Source organism: Mytilus edulis, chromosome 7 (assembly GCF_963676685.1).
Source record: "Mytilus edulis chromosome 7, xbMytEdul2.2, whole genome shotgun sequence".
Classification (NCBI taxonomy): domain Eukaryota; kingdom Metazoa; phylum Mollusca; class Bivalvia; order Mytilida; family Mytilidae; genus Mytilus; species Mytilus edulis.
Genome location: NC_092350.1, coordinates 72,674,017 through 72,695,239, shown reverse-complemented (window position 1 = coordinate 72,695,239; position 21,223 = coordinate 72,674,017). Strand labels below are relative to the sequence as shown.

Sequence of the window (21,223 nt, the reverse complement as noted above, 5' to 3'; positions counted from 1 at the left end):
AAAAAAAGTGATTTTTTTCGTGATTTTTTAAAATGGCCGGTGTGTTAAGTTAGAAATTAAATAGAAATTTTGTAACTAAAATAAGTACTCTCAGATCTGTATAACGTCCTTGGTGTCCTTTTAATTTTTACCGGATGAGGAATGTATAAATACCCTGTAACGTCCGATCTGTATTTGTGTTTGATTTTTTTCTGCTTTGTGTCGATCTGAATTCTATAGTTTGTTGTTATGTTATGCTGTTACTCCACTGTCCCAGGGTTATAGCTAGCCTAACCTCTCACTTGTAGGACGGTGGCATGTAATTGCATTATGTTGACAACAATGTGTGAGTAAAACAAATCGACATAATAGGTACATGAGGTAAAAATGTCAAAAATTAAAGTACAGCAATCAACAATGCGTTATAATCATAATTGCTATTAAATAACTAATTCCAACAACAAAAAATGGAATATAGACACTATACAGTACATAACCAAATATGAAAGATAAGAATGCAAAAACGACCATAGCAGAATAATACAATGGCGTCCTTTTCACCTGACTGTTACATTTTGTTTTTATGTTGCAATGTTAGATCACTGTCACAGGTTAGAGGGAGAGTTAATACCTCACAAACATGTTTATTCCTGCCAAATCCCAATGTGCCTGTCCCAAGTCAAGAACCTGTAGTTCAGTGGTTGTTGTTTGTTCATGTTTGTCATATTTGTTTTTTGTAAATTATTTTGTTGTGAATAAGGACGTTTGTTTCCTTACTTTGATTTTTTTTTATTTTCTCATGTGGGAGCCTTTTATTGCCGACTATACGGTATGGGTATTTCTCATTGTTAAAGGCATAATGTCTGCCTATAATTGCTTACGTCCACTTCATTTGAACTTCGGTATGGATAGTTGTCTCATTTGCAATCATACGTCATCACTTGTTATATTAGTGAAATAAAATGTCTTCAGTATGTCCATACTTAATCTTGTGTTCCTTGATATCTTCTGAACTACTGTTTGTGAAGATATCAAATGTTAACAACTAGAATGTAATGCTCAGCATTAGTACTATCAGGTTCATTAAGTAAAGTGTAGAAATATTAAGACATGGTTTTCCCAGATGATAAATGCACTGTTTCGACTTTGTTGTATGTTATAAAACACAGACATCAAACACTTTTTTATTTTTTCCTGATAATGAATTGTATGATAAACAAATGATGCGACTTGGTAGTCCTAAAAGGACAAAAATGAAACTATTAAATATTTTAAAGTCAATAGTGACTGACATAAATCATCATATCTTGGTAATCTATATAACATGTGATACAACAACATTGATTTTAAACAAATACCAGATAACCGAATTGATGTATTATATATACAAAGGTTATATTCAAACTAACACATGATGTTACAAATCACTAAAAACTTAAAGTTCATTGAAGTCATTTGCACAAAAATTTAAATTAAAATGTTAAATGTATAAGGAAATACTGAATTTTTCCAACAATTGAAAATCAAGACATTGCAAAATCAATTGTAGTCAACTGATTAATTATAATAAATGCAGATGTGTTCTCATAGTTCACATTTTGAGTTTTTCAAGCACCACAGCGTACTAACTATTTCTGGAGCTTTCAAATTAAAAAAAATGCGACATTATGATTTAGATTTCATGTTCGTTAAGCATGTTCATCTTTAAAAAAAAAATCCAAATTAGTTCAATCAACTTTAAACAAATATTTGATAATGCGGTTTCGTTTGTTTATATTAAGGTTTATATCTCAAGTACAAAATGAATATACCACTGACAAAAAAAGGGAACTGCAAAATATATATTTCAAAAGAGTAAATTTGTTAAAATGATATGCAAAGGATTCAAGCCTTGAAGTGTGTATAACTGTCAAATGACAAAATGTTGCACTTTTGTTGCTATCATTTTGATATAATGAAAAATAATTCAAAGACTACATTAATTTTTATCCTGAACTGGACTTTCTGCTATACAAATATAGGTGTACAGATAACACAAAGCAGCATACGTAAAGTTAAATGTAAAACATGGGTTCTGGAAGTCATACTTATGTTGCAAAAAAAATAACGCCTTTGAGTGAATTGTTTAACTTCATTCAAAATATGGTTTACTAATTAGTAGCTCTTTATCTGTTTCGCGTTCGAATAATAATTTCAATGGTCTGCCGTAATTGTTTAATAATGAAAAGACATATTAAATTACATTTTAAAAACTTAACCAGCAGCGGAAAAAAAACATTGTAAAACACAAAAAAGGTTTAGATTCGATTAACTTATGGTACTTTGACTTAATCATACGCCTAAGTTATAACTCAAATTGAAGTCTGAAATTTTATAAGTTACTCAGTCTTTTACTGCAAAAGATTATTGTCAGAATAACAAACTCCAGTTTAAACATAAGTAGCAGAGTAATATCAGTAACCATTGTTGTTTTTTTGTTGTTGTTGAAATGTTGACTAAGGAAAGCAACTGTGCGTCTCTTCTATCCGACCATTTTCTTATCCCATACAAGCTAACTCTCTTTCATATTGTAATAGTATTAAAACATTTGACTTTTCTACACTTTACACAAGTATTCCACATTCCAAACTAAAAGACAAATTGAAAAGGTTTATATTGCTTTGTTTCATACAAAAAAATGGCCAACGTAGATACAAGTATCTTGTCTTAAGGAGGAATAAATCATACTTTGTAAAAGATCACTCTGAGTCAAACAAAAAAATCTCTGAAACTGACATTATCAAGATGCTTTATTTCTTGATTGACAACATATTAGTTACGTTGGAGGACATGTTTTTCAACAGACCGTCATTCCAATGGAAACCAATTGTGCCCCTCTTCTTGCCGACTTGTTTCTTTATTATTATGAGGCTGACTTCTTACAGGAACGTTTTATACCGCAGTCCCACTAGGCCACGATCGCACAACGATCTGTGAAAAATATGCAAAGTTTGATGATCGTAGTACGATCGGGTAGATCGCAGTAAGGTCGTATCACGGTCGTGGTGAGGTCTTCAAGATCGTGATGAGCGTGGCCAACTTTGAACATGTTCAAAACAATCGTGGTGCGGTCGTGGCGAAATCAGGTCGTAGCAGAAGCGTAGTGAGAGCGCATAAAGATCGAAGTAAGATCGCAAAGGTCGCTGTACCATCGTAGCGAGAGCGTAGCGAATGCGTAATTCTATTCGGAGAGACTGCGCTACGATCTCACAGCGACGTTATTACGATCTCACTACGACCATCACGTTCTCATCAAGACCCAACTTCGCTTCAACTACGACTATTCCTCGCTGTTGACGACCATAGCACGATTCTAGCATGCCCTTGCGGTCCTCGTCCTTCTCTTCTTACGACCTGACTACGTTCACACTACGACCATCATTCTCATTGTCATTTTCACATACTAGTAACATTTATTAAATATCTCCAGCTTTTGTTTGTCTGTATGTCATGAGAACTTCTTGTCTATTTTCTCCTACGGCTCAACCATGCTTCTCGTTTTTATATAGATTAGACCGATTAAGATAGCGATGAGCGGGGTGCGATCGTGGTCTAGTGGGACTGGGGCTTAAGGAAGAAAGATAAGAAGTAAGCAGTATCCTGTAATTCTACTTTACGTTATAAAGATGATGTTCTTTCACTAAATAATTCAAAATTTGGTGACTATGTTGAACGCATCTATCGAGTTAAAGGATACAACAGATACAGTTAAGTCTGCCTCATATCTTGACTTACATCTAGAAAATGAGTGTCGGATGAAAAAAAAAATTACGACAAAAGAGATGATTTCAGTTTAACAACTGTGAACTTTCCATTTCGAAGTAGCAACATTCCAGCAGCACCTGCATACGTGGTATATATCTCCCAATTGTTACGATATTCCCGTGCTTGCATTTCCTATCATGATTTTCTTGATAGAGGGTTGCTGTTCACAAGGAAGCTATTAAACCAAGAGTTCCAAATGGTGAAGTTGAAATCATTCCTTCGTATATTTTACGGACACCATCACGAGTTGGTTGACCGTAATGGAATAACCGTTTCACAAATGATATCGGAAATTTCCTTACGTCGTAACTACAATCTCCTTCCATTTCATGAATGTGACCTACCTAATAAGACTATTCACCGGATTTGTAATAACATGAGCAGCACGAAGGTTGTCACATGTAAAGCAGGATCTGCTTACCCTTCCGGAGCACCTGAGATCACCCCCAGTTTTTGGTGGGGTATGTGTAGCTTATTCTTTAGTTTTCTATGTTGTGTCATGTGTACTATTGTTTGTCTGTTTGTCTTTTTCATTTATAGCCATGGCGTTGTCAGTTTATTTTCGATTTATGAGTTTGAATGTCCCTCTGGTAACTTTCGCCCTCTTTTGATATAATTTCCTTCAGACAATTGTTAAAAACTACATGATCAAAGAAGCTAGTTCATTTAATTCACGTTCAGAGATTTTGATGATGTTCCTATATTGGTTCATCCTGTGTCTTTCATAATCCTAAATGCGTGCATCTTCGTAAATCTTCCGACTTCCGATTTTATTTTACACATGCAATTAACTGTAAATGTCAGAAATATCTGCATATTTGTAATCTACACAATTATTTATACATGAAATCTTATCATTCTTTAGTGACAATAGAGACCTAAAGTGTTTAGTAGGGTTTGTGTCTTTTCGGTAGTAATCTGTAATTTGCTGTTTATTCGTTGATTTTGCTCCTAAACTTTGAACATTATTTGGCTTAAACGATTTGAATCCTGGTATTCTATTTTAACATGTATAAGTTCAATTATGTCACACTTTTTAATCCAGAGATTTTGATCACAATTTTGCAACAGTTATTGACTTTTAAAACATTTGAATTCAAGGCATATTGTTTTAGAAGGAGAAACGATGGTAGATCATAAATAATCTCGTGTTTCATTATAAATAACTGTATATTATTAAGTAGCTTTCCATGTGCATTGGTTTCTGGTGGAGAGTTTTATCATTATCATCATATCACATCTTCAAATTTTATAGATTTAATCTATGAACATATATAACAATAAAACCAATTCAAAGATGAAGCACATTGTATTGCTGGTATGCCAAACGTCGATACCCTGGATAGCTGAATAGATATACGTGTGTATATAGCATGTATATGGAGAATCAATTCAAAAAGTATCCTTACCATACATTCAAATACTTTTTCATAATCAGTAACCTTAATTTAGATACAGGTGGTATCACTTTTTTCAAATGAAATATTAGGATTTTTCTTTTAATATTTGAATTGGAATCGAGTATTTCCAAAACAATGATACATCACAAATTGCAGAACCTTTGGCATAGTAGTAATATAATCATGGTGTACAATTTTATTAAAGATATTCAATTCTGTGTTTGAGATTGCATAAGTTAGAGTGGATTTTGTCATTTGAAGTGTGTGTTACAGGTAAAGATCACTTCACTTGGTTTAAGTACATTTTGAGAGTACTGTCAACAGCAAAGTGGATGATAGGCAAACCATAAAAGTTATCTTTTTTTGATAAGAGATACAATTTACATCTCAGCAGGTGTCACGCTTTTACGCCGATATTAGTCATTTAAATCTGACTCCAAAGTGAATAAATAAAATTGTACTCGTACTATGCTGAAAACGGTAGGTATAGTTTCGGGCTAAGATCGTGGTTTTTCGAGTGATTTAATCGGGTTTTTTCAAGTGAGACCTCTTTTTTTCGAGTGAATATGAATAAAAATGTTAACAGACTTCCTTTCTAACAAGACGTGATAACGACGCTGGAATTTTATATACAGTTGAACAATGAATGTTAGTATTTGCAATAAAAATTAATATTATTAATCCAACATAATTTTTCAGTACAAAAAGTTAATATAAGCCTTAGAACGGTTTTATTCTGAAATACAGAATATAGCCATTGTTATACACATACCAATGCAAATGTCGAAGGAAATGCATACATGGCATCTATATATTTTAAAAATTCAGACACTTTACATAAATTCTTGTTATTGCATTAAAAACGACATTTTGAGACTGAATTCATTTCCTTATTTTCGTTTTTTTTTCGAAAGCGTCCATTTTTGGAGTGATAATACACATTTCCTATAGCTAGACATGTTATGTGTCAGCGTAATTACGTTTAAAAAAACAATAAACATAGGTTCAAATTACTTACTTTCCAATGCATGAAACCAATGCATTCGTAAGTTCGATAATGTTGTACTAACACTTATAATTAAATATTCAATATAAACAAAAAATGGGTTATACATCGGGTGTAAGATAGTTAAACAACTTGGAGTACGGTGTATCTTGATGTAAAACCCCTCCGGCATCCATCCGTCGGGATTTCTTATCAAGACACATCTATCCCTCAGTGAATAAGTATTTCATATATTTTGGTGATTTATTGGGAATATATGACATTTTTCTCCACTTAATTACAGTTATGAACTAGAAACATGCATATTTTGAAGTCAAATATACATTTTGTCTTATTTGAATTTTTATTACAAACCCGGATAATCTGTTTAAAAACCCGGACGGTTTCCCAGTTGCTCCCGAAAAAAAACCGGACAATATTAAACTGAATGTTTTGGTTAATAATAAAAAAATATTGGCTTCTTTGTTGCTAAATAATGTGTAGTATTCAAAATAAGATGGGTAGTCATGTAAAAAAATATTTAGGTTACGAATAACAGGTAATTGACCTTATCGCATGTTTTCTCACCCGCAAAAAACTGAAAAAATTCACAGAATCTCGAATAACAACGATACTTTCGATAGACGACGTTGACCGAACTTCTTTTCGTAACCAATGTAAACAAAATGTTAGCGATAATAACATTATTTTCACTGCAAGTTAATCGTTAATTAAGTAATTCACAAAAACATTCGTTTGAATGAAAATAAGAGTTTTTGCTGTTAAATTTTTATCAGATAGCAAATTTCATTGAGTACATATTTTTTGCGTTAACCAACAAATATATTCATTCGCCAGGCATATCTAATGACAATAATATACAATATGTAATAGAGGTAACGAGTGAGAAAAAATATATTCCCTATCTACAATTTGAAAGAATTATAAGGATTAAACGCCATTTTAAACTTGACCATGTCACTCCCAAACATTTCATAAAAGTCCTTCGGAGTTTTATTTGTATGTGAGTGAATTGGTCGAGTTTATATACCAATAAATTCCTTTTAAAAAGGCGTTTAATCCTATAATAAATATTTATTTTTTTGTGTATTGGCTTTTGAAACGTTGCATAAATCAAATCATAAGATTAGCGAGGTGTAGTTTGTTTATAATTCTATAAAGGACAACACAGATATTTCTTCGTCTGTTTCCACTTGTCTTTCACACATACATGATATATTTTGATAATGTTAAATGAATTCGTCGACGCTTTGATAATGGTCAACATGCTCTTCAACTTGTTTGGCTTTTAACATTTTTGAAATGAGCACCAATAATGAGTCTTATGTAGACGATACGCGCGTCTGGCGCCTGGAACCTTTGATAACTATTAACCTGATCTTATTCTTTATTCCCAAAACTTAAGATCACCCCAGGTCATTAGTTATACATGTGCTTTTTATCTTTTTATTAATGAGCGTGGATGTTCCTTTGGTGTCTCGTCTTTATTCTACAGTCAAAATAGAAAGAAGAGGTCATTTGTTTCCAAATAAATCTATTTTAATTGTTTCGTTTTCCTTTTATTTCCCTATATCAAACACTTAACGAAAATCACCAGATATTTCTCTTGTTCTTATCTCAAGCTTTTAGTGTTAATTGTACAACAAGTTTTAAACATAGAAATTTAATATATTATTGTTGTATGAATGAAATCTTAAAGACTTTCACAAGAATTTAGTCTTAGACGCATGTTTTTTTTTTATAGTTATTGGTTTTAAACTAGCTGACAGTAACTGCCACGTCCACTCTGTGTTTTTGTTTGAGATGTATTTCTATTTGTATTTTAATTATTAAGTCTTATATGAAAAGATAAAGTGGTCTTATTGGACAAACTATTTTACCTTGTATCGTAGGGAAAACATCAACATCTGACACAATTTCCAAACTTCACCTAAGTACATCCTTAATACTATATACCTGTGATAATAATCTTATATCATTAAAACAAATTCACCATTTTTATAAGACTCTCAAAAGATAATGTTATTACTTTGCTGACATTAAAATGCACATTTTTTTAAAACTATTTACAATTTTTTTTATTCAATAAAACATGCCATAGAATAAAACCAGTTCACTGGCTTTATATCGATGAGATGTCATTTTATCTAGTTCATTTGATAAACGTTCAAGTATTATAGAATATATTATTTTACCCACGATCCGAACCATTTGTAACATATAATATCTAGACAATTAGATAATTGAGCATTACATTTTGTTTGTTGACTTTGTCGCTTTGTTGTGATTGTTGTATCAGTTATGAAATATATTTCTAGCCTATAAAAAGACTAATTTGCTAATACAAATAAGAAAGTATTGTTGATACATCGATCAATGTCATATGAAAATACCTCCATATCCGTTTTAGCTTTATTTGCCTTAAATGCGAAAACGCTGTGGCGGGCATTTGTATGTTTTCCTGAACATTTTACTCTTCTTCTTTACAATATACAGCTAATGTAGGACGCACTTGAAAATAAATAAAAAAGAGTCATTTTATATAATATTAGATAAACATGGCTTTGCACTAGCTTTCAATGAAGGCCAGTGGTATTTGTGTATCATCTTCTTGGTTGTCTATCATTAAAAAACCATATTGTGTAGCGTAACGGTCAACAAACTCGTGATGGAGTCCGTAAAATTTACGACGGAATGATTTCAATTTCACCATTTGGAACTCTTGGTTTAATAGCTTCTTTGTGGACAGCAATACTCTATGAAGAAAATCATGATAGGAAATACAAGCCCGGAAATATCGTATCAATTGGACGATATATACTCCGTATGCAGACGCTGCTGGAATGTTGCTAATTGAAAATGGAAAGTTCACAATTGGGAGGCTAAAATCATCTCTTTTTTGTCGTTAAATTTCGTTTCCAATCGACCCTCATTGTCAATTTCTAGATGTATATCAAGATATGAGGCAGACTTAACTGTAACTGTAATATCCTTTATCTATAGTTCGGTGCAACTGTATAACGAGTTTGGTAAACAAAAGTCTTATGATACAAAAGTTAAGCGCTTGACACGAATTGTACGAATTGTACGATTTTTACAATTATAGGGGTAAAAGTCAAAATCAAGGTCAGGTTGACCTGATTTTTGTATATGATACATTTTCAGCCATATTTCCTATTCCTTGGTACAGTAGTCAATTCATGGAAAATACAACGTATTATTAAGTCCTTGGTAATTAAAATGATCAGTAAAGTCTTACAGTACAAAAAATATGCACAGGCCTCGAATTATCAAAGTCTTCGACATTATGGGCGTCAAAATTCCAAATCAATGTCAGACTGACTGAAGTTTGATACATAAAACACACCTATACCTTGATGCACCAATATAAAAAGTTTGTTTATTTAGGTCTCATGGTACATAACGTATTCACATGAATCGAAACTGGCGAACATACAGACAGACGGTTAAATGGACGGACGATGGACGGACATATAGAACAAAGGTCATGGTGGTTTCTATATACCTCCTACCACCACGATTCATTTTTTTCCGCGATGGTATATTTACATAATACTGTTTATTGTATTTTAGCCTTTGTAATATCAAAATTAGAAAGTCTTAGTAAACAAGATTTTATCTGTTTAAGTTGCATTTCCAAATTCCCTCTGTGTAATCAGACGATACCAGTGATGTGATTGTATTTAAACTAAGGACAACAAGACATTAGACGATTTTAACGCTATCATACTCGTATTTCAATTTTAGGTTTCCTAACTTTTGTTCAAGAACGAAACTAATGAAGCTTGTAAAAGAATTATGTCTTGTGTGGGGAAACTATCTAATAGGTGGAAATATGGGATACTTATACATTTTCTGCTAACAACGTACATTCGCCGTTCATCTGAAGCAATTATTTGGCCATTGTATCAACTCAATCCTTATTTTCGGAGATTGTCTGCATTCCAACTGAGGATCTCGGATTTTCCCCGGGAACCTCGGCTTTCTCGCCAATAAAATCTAACCGCCACAAACAGACAATAGTGTTGAAAGTGGCATAAAATAACAAATAATCAATCAATCAATCAATTTCTATCGACTAAACCTTGACATTCCTTTTTGTTTCACCAGGGAAACGCAGACGGTTAATATGCATCTTTTCTGTGTTTGTTAATCATGTTTATGTAGGTTGACATAAGATATAATAAAAGTACACAAAGGTTTTGAAATAATTGCTTTTTAATCAAAAATGAGTATAGTAATCACGTCATAAAATCCAACTATTATTACACTTCATTTACTGATGATAAATGAAACAAAATGAGACGAAAATTCAAAGGGAAAACAAAAAACTATTTGAGCAATATTTTACAAATTCATCTCTCATTTAATATGGCTGGACTAAAAGCAAAATAACAACCAGATATTGATTATTAGGTAATTAAGAGATTTTGAATTTTAGTATAATCTTATATTGAAAATAAAAGTTTGAATATCAACAGAATTTAAAAAAATGATGATTAAGTGACAGGGATTAATAACAAAAAAATCTAGATTAAAGACATGATATGCAGAATGTGTTTTTGAGATTAGAAAATTAAACAATATAATCCTTTATAACAAGCATATTTATGAATCCTTAACCGATGATTTTGAGTTGCTTTCAGTGTTACTGGTCTTATGACAATTGATTTTGATAGACCAAGTTCACCTGGTCGTTTGTAACACATGCGAAAAAGTTGATTGCAATCCAGAAACTAAAATAAAAAACAAATTTAAATTTGTGCAAAAATTAATTGTATTCTTCATAAATATTTTAATTCTGTGATGTGTGAATGGCACTAGTTCACTCACTCACACACACACACACACACACACACACACGCTCATTAACTTTATTTGAGGGTGCTCAAATAACCCACTCGATTTGTTTATGAATCAATAAATCAAATTTACACATCAATATTCCTTTTTAGATAATGTTTAATCTCTCACGAAATAAATAAAAGCAATACTTATTTTCTATTTTAAGAAAGTAAGTTGAACATTCTTTGTTTTGCATTTTCGAGAAACCCTTCTGATTGTTGTTGATTACTCTGTTCTAAATTATTTCGTGTAGTTTGTAATCGGTCTGCAAAAATTTGATAACTCTATCCATACTGTGCTCGTTTCTTGCATTCCTCTAATGTTTTAATTCTAAGACGAAAACCGCTTTTCTTTTCAAGCTTTTCACTTTCTATCCTTAGTTCAATATATGCGACTGTACTGAGAGGATCGGGACGCAGAGCTATATCTTTTAGCCTGTTAGTATATGTTGTTATTTCCTCGATCATTACTTGTATTCCACATTCGCAAATTATGATATCGTCATTCATTTTCTGTATAAGTTGTTTTTTCGTAAGTTTTTCTTTCGATGCTTCTTCATATTTTGAAAGCATATCGGAGTAGCTTTTTTTAATTCGGTTTGTTTCCCATTTGTATATATATGGTACATTTGAATGCTCCTGCCAGTGACATTTTTTGGGACATATCTTGCACGATCCTACAGGCGACATAGCGATGCACCTAGCTTTGTCGGCACCATTGGCAAATGCACAGTTGTTGTGACAGGTATTATTACACACCAAACAAGTTGTAGTGTAAATCCCTTGTCCACTTATGTCTACTTTGACCACTTTATTTTCTTCCACGGTATACTCAAAGTCTTTATTTTCGTTTATCTGTCGTTCGAATTTGGTGAAAATTTCAACCTCTTGTTCTAATGAGTTAATCTTTATGAGACCTTTATCAATCTCTTGTTGAAGATGAAGAATAGTATTTTCAAGCTGTTGTCTTTTAGTCAAAACCTCAACTCGGAAAGCAAGTTTTAGATCTATGGAACCTCCGAAGTAAGGAATAAACTCTTTGTTTCTAAACGAAAAACTTCTCGCAGCTCTTTAAACCCATGTCCCAAAAGAATTCCAAAAGACTCTCTTGATCTTTTATGGTGTTGTTGACAAAAAGTGCGGAATTGTTGAAAGGAAAATAAACTTTGTATGGAAGTGGCTTTTCAGGGAGTGCTGAAAGACCAGCTAACACTGGAGGTGTATTTCCGTCAGCAAAAGTAACAAGAGAGAAAATATTATCAACGATATCTTTACCAAATAATGCAAGATATGATTCGTAGATGTATGTTTGTATTGTTGTAAGTCTAGCATCTGGCGCTTTTACAATAAAACACACTGCGCCAAGGACAGTTACTCCTCTATTATCTTTTGCTGTAAAAAGCTGCCTTATTTGGGAAACTATTTAGGCATCTTGTGTAATTCCACGCGTATCGCCGAAACCAGGAGTATCTATGAGGTTGATTGTGTAATTTATTCGACTAGAAACATCGTTGTATATTGTATACATAGTTATCCATTCTGTCTGTGATAAGGCCTACAAATTGTTAAAACATGTCTTTAAAACCATTAATTAATTTATGCAAAGCGTTTGATTCATGAACTGTTTGTCTTTCCTGAGCACATGTGTGAAGAATCATTTACTTTTAAGTTTTTTTATGAAAAAGTGTTTGCCTACTTGTGATTTCATAATTTTGTAGTAAGTTTTTTATTGCCAATTTTGCTATCAAAGTGATCTCTTCTTACATGGCTTAGATAAAAATAATATTCAGACAAAAACAAATATTTAATATTTCTGAAAGCAGTCTGAATAAGACAATAAATAAGTTCTTTTCTTTATTCAAATAAACAGTCGTACACATGTATTGCAAATCTGTTTCATCAATTGAAGATTTACACAAACATGAAAAATGACTAGACCAAGATGTAGGATTACAGATGATCTAACTTAAATTACCGAATAACCGCTTTTCAAAAAGTAGTTAGTCTTGGATGAAACCTATGAAAGTCGTCAAAATGATTTTACCAAATATTAGCAAAACATGCTCATTTAATCAAAATTAAACAAAATAAATCCTAGAGAACTACCAAATAATTTCTGGTTAGAATATATATTTTAGAATGAAATTATACTTATTGCCCTGCACTATGTGTTAGTGTTTAACATACACGTAAGTATGTACTTTCACTATAGATTTATTTTATTGATTAAGCGCACAATTTGATATACAATTTGAAGTATTGAGTAAAGGACGGTGCTCTAAGATGAAGTGTGCTCTGAATATTTTCTCAACAACAAATATATACTTTATTACAAAACAAAGCAGTAATACACACTATAGAATTTTTATGTATTGATCACAAATATGAGACAGTTCTTATCAATTCGTTTGATGTGTTTGTGCTTTTTATTTCGCTATTTATTTTGGACTTTCCGTTTTGAATTTTCCTTCGAGTTCAGTATTTTTTTTTATTTTACTTATTTTTATTGTAAACCTTATTACAAAAAAGATCTGTATTCTTTGAGTATGTGAGTGAGTGACGGTATTTTTGTATTAAGTAGAGTCAGGTTTATTGTAGGGTTATTGAATAAAAATTCTATAGTGTGTATCAATGTTTTTATAATAAAATCCAGTTAAGTTAGTCAAATTTTGTACAAATTGTAATTTGTGCAAGCACCTTTTGTACAAATTACCATTTGTACAAAATCAAAATACAAATTAATAATATGTACAATTTTTTCGTTCTTAGACAATATACGTATAGTGTCTTGAAATATGAAATTTATTTGTATGAGGCTTAGAAACGGGAAAATGCGAGGTTCTACCGTATATTGTTTTTATACTGAAATCGATAAAATAATAAAAAAATAATAAAAATATGAAACAAATATTATTAAAAAAAAAAAGTGTTTGGAATTTCCCCCTTGGGGTACCATTTTGGGGTATTTCCCTATGAGCGTAGTCTAGGCGGTAAGCATTGACAATTTAAGGAATTAGAAAGGGAAAATGAATTTAATTAATAGCATTTGATAAACATGGTATATAAATTACCAATTTGAAGACAAAACAGGTTTAAATTCATAAAAGTTTGACCATTGTTACTACACGTTGTCATGGTTGTGACGTGACGTTGTAAATAGGCGGGGCTTATAGGTGAGTTGAGGTCATTGACGTATAAAGCTAACGTTTATACGTATAGCTTTATCTGTATAGTAAAATAGCTGATTGCAGTATAAAAAGTTTAATTTGTACAAACTGATACCTTGTACACAACACACCATTTGTCTTGAGTTTTTCTAAGAATATTCTGTGAGAACCTGTTCAAAGTGAGGAATCTGTTATTTTGTTGTCGTTTATTAATGTATATTATATTAATGTATAAATAAAAGCAACAGTAGTATACCGCTGTTCGAAATTCATAAATCGATTGAGAAAAAAACAAATCCGGGTTACAAACTAAAACTGAGGGAAACGTATTAAATACAAAGAGGAGAACTACGACACAACAGAAACACAAAATTAAAATGTAACACACACAGAAACGAACTATAATTTAACAATGTTTAACAATGGCCATTTTCCTGACTTGGTACAGGATATTTTAAGAAAAAACAATGGTGGGTTGAACCTGGTTGTGTAGCATGCCAAACCTCCCGCTATTAGGGCAATGTTAAATATAACATTAAAATGACAACATTATAGAACAGGAGTACAATACAAATAAATGGGAGAACATATAGGGCAGATAAACACACGAATAATAGCTAACAAATGGTATCAGATTTTAAATCTAATACCAGACGTGCACCTCGTCCAAACAAGACCAACCAGTGACGCTCAGATGACAAAAGTTCCAAAAAGTACAAAGAGGACCAAAAGTTCCAAAACGTTGCGACCGATATGGCTAGGGTTTTATTATATTACATTTGTTTTTTGCTATTTTTTAACATAAATCAAGCCATTGAAGTTTTGGTTTGAATTGTACATTTGTCTTCAAATCGAAGCCTTATACAGCTTACCATTCGGTATGGGGTTTGTGCATTATTGAAACATGAACGGTGATCTTAATAGTTGTTGACTTCTGTGTCACTTAGTCTGTAGTGGAGAGTTTTCTAATTGGAATTCATACCATAACTTTTCATTATTATATACACACGCAGACTAGACAAGACTTCATAGTGTCGTCAGCTATGTTTGAAATAGGAAGACTGTCTTCATAATTGAAAGAAAAAAACATGTGATTAGCATTATGGTGAAAACTTCAAATGTCTTAGTTTCATAATATACTTATTATAGTACGTGATTATTTACGAAAAACAATGCGATCTTCCGATCTTCTTACACACTGCAATATTTGCTTTGAGATTATGTTTGAATCGGCATTTATTTTTATCTAAGACTTTAATAAGACCCTTTTAAACAATGGTATTAAGTCGTGCTTTTTTTCAATGATAAAGAATCTGCGAAGAGATTACTACAATAAAATACAGAAAACCCAACAATAATAATAAACACAATTTTTTTAATTAGTATACCTCATTTCCTGTTCTTGCTTGTTTGCATGTTTCGAGATTTACAAGAGTAAATCTAAAAGGATCCTCTCATGTAACACCCAGCACATAATTAGCCATATTGTTTATGAGAGTACTCTTGCCTGAACCTGTTGATCTTACTATCATTATTGTCTTTTCTTGTGTGTGACTACCAGGTGATCCTAGAATAAGTAAATATTAGTATTAAAGGAAGTCTTTATAATTTGTTTATTTTGTACAGTATGACAGATAGAACCGCCAAGATTAACTAGATGAGTACAGTTCAAGTATGGTTTTTAAATATTTTCTTAAACGCCTTCAGGAAAAATAGAAATGAGGTATAGATATAATTTTTATACAAGTATGTAGTATTTTATCACCTAAAACTGTATCTTATAGAACTTATTTTTTTGTTTATCAATAACTTTTACCTAGCGTAAACTTTCTTGTCCGTGCAATCTCATTTCTCGCTGCCTTATTTTCTTCGATTGGTAATATGTATACATCTGGCGGTCCAGTTGCACCCTTTTCAGATTTTTTCATAATCTTATGGGCAAGAGTTTCGTTTGAAAAGTATCTCATATGACTCTGAATCACATAAAACTTCTTTGTGTTCCCATTTAAGATGTATTTGGTATGACATATTTTCTTTCTCTTCCACATATGGCTTTTCCGGTTCCTTGCGTACTTTCTTTAAAATAGGAATTATTAATTATTTCAAATGATTGAGATTGACAAATTAAACAAATAACATGCATATCGTATTCAATAATGCCATAACTAATATTTTTATATACATTAATAATAAACATGTATAATACCTTCATTGCATCACACGTGCTTCTGAAATATTTTTCTTTCATTACAAAATAGCCAAATATACGGGAAAACGCATGATTGAAATATTGAGATATTTAACCAAATACAAGAGTGAAAACATTAAATTATCAGAAAAAGAACCGATTACAAAAATAACAATACTTTTTACGGGAAATATAAATTACATTTTCCAGAAATTTGGAATCAATCTCTAAAACTATGTTGAACATTTTCAAATTCATTGAGACATATAATGGCAATGTATTTCATTGCGTGTTTTTCATGAACTATGAAATGTTGTACACATGTTGTTAAGGGTTTGATTTTTTTCATTTTCACCACTAACGGTCAAATGTTTAGATAACACTTAGTGTAGTGTATGTATGCATTTTCATACAAACCAGCAATATGGTAGTTTCATTAACGATACATGTGGCTTGAAAAAAAAAGAAATCTGTAACTATTGTTTATCGACTTTACTCTTTCTGCTGAAGAATATTGCTATTTGATTTCAATCCTCACCTTCTTTGCATGATTTTCTGATTGGTTAGGTTGCTCTTTCAAATCGATCTTTAAGATAGGAATAATCAATTAATTCCAATGCTTGAGATTGACAAATTTAACAAAAACATGCATATTGTATTAACAAAATAATGTCATAACTAACATTTTGATATTCATGAATAATAATCATGTATAAAACCTTAATTTCATCACAAGTGCTTCTGAAATATTTTTCTTTCATTACCAAATAGCCAAATATACGGGAACACGCATGATTGAAATATTGAGATATTTAACCAAATATAAGAGTGAAAACAATAATAAAACATAAAAAGAGCATAAAAAGAACCAATTAAAAAAAATAAAAATACTTTCTTCGGGAAATATAAATTACAGTTTTCAGAATTATTACTATTAGTTTCCAATTCCTCACCTTTTCTTCTTGTTTTTCTGATTTGTTAGGTTCCTCTTTCAAATCGATCTTTTCACGTTAACGTAATTTCATAGCACTGTAAAATATCATAGAGTTAATTTCCTTTTTAAAGATCCGGATTTACTACAAGTGAAATAAAACAGGCAAAATGTTATTTTTTTCCTAGATTGATTAAGGAGATTGTGTTCATCGATAGTATGACTTTTTTTCTATAAAGGTAATACTCTTAACTAAAATGATTGTATCATTAAAAATTAAAGATTACAATTTTACAGCACCAGATGCGTCTATCGATAATAGATAACTCTTCAACATAGCGCGTGTCAATAATATAGCATGATACCTATTTGAACATTGTCAAATCTAAACTGGTAAGCAATCAAATACTCATGAATATTGGGAGGAAAATACTTACAAGGAATTAAACGCCGTCATATCGCTTGAAACTTTATGGCCTCTGTTTTGTTTCATTGAAGTATGATCTTCAGCACACAACTCACAAAGGAGATCAGGATCGTCGCAGTCTTTACAAAAAGATGTTGCAACTGCAGATTCACATATTTCGCACTTACGATCAACATATTGAAAAGGTATAATCTTATGATTTCTTGTAAGTTTTTGCGATGTATGTGTGTTTGTACATTCATTGCATAAATTTTCTGCACAATCTTTACAGAAGTGAGAAGCATGTGTTATAACCTTAATTAACAGGCATGGCTTGCAATTTTCGATTTCCTGACTAATATCCACTACATCATGCTTTTTACTTTGCCTGCTCTTTGCGTGTTTTTGCATACAATTTTCACAATATCGTTCGTCACAATCTTGACAGTAGTGGGAAGCTGATACCTCCATACCTCTGTGGTTACATGGTTCGCATTGCTTGCCTGTTGTACTTGCCATGTCGACTAGGTAAATAAATTTTTAAAAATATCTATGAGATATACTTCCTTTTCATATTGCTAAACATCACATAAAATACTATTGGGTCGCTTGTACTTTGATAATTAAAAGTCATTTAAACTCAAAATTCTAATGAGAGCTATGTTGTTCTTTTGATCAAGATTAAAATATTTTCACAAAAAAAAACCTTACTGTTTAAAGCAAAGAAACTGAAACAAGCAATTTGTCTTGTTTGATAATTACCTTCAGAACTTTTTGAATTCTTTTGGACTTGTGCTTGACAAAAACTCTGGTTTCCAGGATTTCTCTGTGCATCTGGTTTGAGTCTTCAATACAGTTTGGAAAAAATAATAGTATGATAATAAAAACTGTACTATTTTAATTCTTGATACGATTACTATAAGCTTACTGTTTCATGATTTTTTGGCATGTAAGAATAAATCGTTTATGGTTTGTATTAAAGAAGTAGATATTCACGAAAGAAATTATAAGTTCAAACTTTTAAATACATATATGATAAAAAATCAAATTGTTTTCAAATTACAATATTTCATATATCTGCGTACCGGTTTAAATGAATTCTGTCTGCTGACAGTCTGTGGTCTCTGGTTCTTTTCATTGCGATGTGTATGTCCGCACATGAAGCACAAAGTGGTTCTGGTTCTTCGCAATCAAGACAAAACTTTACAGCTGTTCCCGTTTTCCCGTTAACTAAACAAGGCTCGCAATTCAATGCATTCTTCAACTGTTGCAGATTATGATTCTTGTTTTGTTTTTGAGCGCAATGTTCAATAGTACAGCTTTTGCAAAGATATTCCTCACATTCTTTGCAAAAATCAGAAGGTCTAGCGAATGTGTTTCTATAATTACATGGTTCACAAGCTATCGTATTTTGTGAAGAGTCATCAAATGTAACAATATCATGCTTTCTGCTTACTTTATGAGCCTTGTGGGTAAAGGAGCAAGGTTCACAGTACTTTTCGATGCAATTCCGACAAAAATAAACAGCACGTTCTGTTTTGTTCTGTAAACTGCACGGTTCACACATCTTCAGATGGTCTAGAGTAATGTAAACAAATAAACAAAATAGTAATAATCAAATTATTGGCTGTTACAATTTTTTTACACTCTTTAAATGAAAAAACATCTTTATCTGAATCAAAGCTCTGATTTTTAACTCGGCTTTGGTCACACTGGTTGTCCTTTATTGTGTATAACCTCTTTATCTTTTAAATCCCTTTTTTAATAGTTTGGCCACGAGCATTCTGAAAAAAAACCATTTATTGTCAAAATTTGCATCTGTTGCAGACTCATCTGTACTGTTAATGTAATTATTGGAAAGGACACAAATAATTTAAATTAATTATTAATTGTAATATAGCTGTAACAATTATCTAGAGGATATTTATTGACGTTTTCATAAAAGATTGATTAAAGTGTGTTTGTTTCAAAAATCTTAAAAACTATTAATCAATGATTACCAAATATACACTATAAAAGTATTTAAACGCAGCCATGAAATTTCATTCTTGGCAGGAAACAATTGAAAAGAAACTAAATATATCTATTTATAAATCAATAAGCATTTTTGAAAAGTTAATATAAATAAAGTCATTTATATGTTCAAATGAATGATTTTTTGTGATTCCTGATTAAAGCTGTATTTCATGCATAGTTCATTATCATAAAATAATACAAAACTTACTTGCTCAATTTCCTACTGACTTACTTCTTGATGAAGAAATTGAAATACTTATGTGCTTCTGTACCCTTACATCTTACAGCAACATCAGTTATACAAATCTGATGAGACGACTCCAAATACATCCAGTATTTATCTTTTTGCCTTAATCAACAAAATTGATAAAACAGTCATAAGGTTAAGTCATAAATGACTGATTATTAAAGTAAACATCATGTACAATTGTCACTCTGATGTTGTAATTTTGTGCATTACTAATGGTCTTTAATAATGTTGAAGTGAAGGTAGAATATATATGAGAGTTACAAGAACAAAACTTAATTTGCTAAATCCTTTATTCTCATTCTGCTTTACCTAAAAGTGTAGATTATGTTAATGTTTTGTTTTATCAATTTTGTAAAATAAAAACGCCCTTTTAAGTGGGATTATTTGTCTAAAGACAACTTCATAGATATCTCTAAAAATCTAGTGCCTGCTTTTAAAATAAACTTTAATAATAACGACTCACTTGCATTCCTAATTCAGTAAGTTATCATCCATACGCCACGCATTACGAATGCTTATAATCTATTATGTATATATGACAAACACAGTCTTCCCAGATAACATCGGGTGACTCTTTAGCTATATCTTACGTATCACGTGGAGGACAAAAGTCTTAGTCAGATAAATACGACAATGACATAACTATATATAATTTAACAACCAATAATAATCTGATATAAAACCAGGGTTTTATTGCGTTGTAAGTAAATCATTATATTCACAAAGTGCCATTTACGTTTACGTTGAACTTTTGATTTTGCCATTTGATTAGGAACCTTCCGTTTTGAGTTCCGTAATTTTGTAATTTTACTTTTTACTATCAATTCCTATCAATGTACCTTTTCGTTGATTCTTTTAAACATAAGGTCACGGTACCCAAATTGTACCTTTTTAGTAAAATTTGCGGCGGAAATCTTACATGTTTTCTTAGAGACGAAACCATGAGTATTTTTATTATTTGACATTTCGACATAAGTACATATATTCAAATATGCACCAAACTTTTACAGCATAAATCAACAGATGAAGTATGTTAACTGCAAAAGGTAAAATGTACAGAAACGTCGCCATGGAACATCCACCATTTGCGAGTATGGTCTTGAGGAAACGCTGATATTCCGTCGGAAAGAGACGATAAATGGCTGACCCGTGTTCAGAGAGAGCCATATTTCTTGCACGTAAAATACACCCTTGTAGATTTCGAAATAAGA

General features: G+C 31.5%; 1 protein-coding gene across 1 annotated transcript; it reads right to left on the bottom strand.

Annotated features, from left to right (window-relative positions):
* Positions 1–12,103: 12,103 nt before the first annotated feature.
* LOC139482148 (uncharacterized) lies at positions 12,104–19,604 on the bottom strand. Its single transcript, XM_071265835.1, has 8 exons — positions 18,832–19,604; positions 18,509–18,591; positions 17,778–18,270; positions 17,363–17,438; positions 16,948–16,995; positions 16,038–16,297; positions 15,610–15,788; positions 12,104–12,609 (listed from the first exon to the last, which is right to left on the bottom strand). The coding sequence occupies exons 1-4, from the start codon at positions 19,311–19,313 to the stop codon at positions 17,420–17,422; spliced, it is 1,077 nt and encodes a 358-aa protein (XP_071121936.1). The 5' UTR covers positions 19,314–19,604; the 3' UTR covers positions 12,104–12,609; positions 15,610–15,788; positions 16,038–16,297; positions 16,948–16,995; positions 17,363–17,419.
* Positions 19,605–21,223: the final 1,619 nt, after the last annotated feature.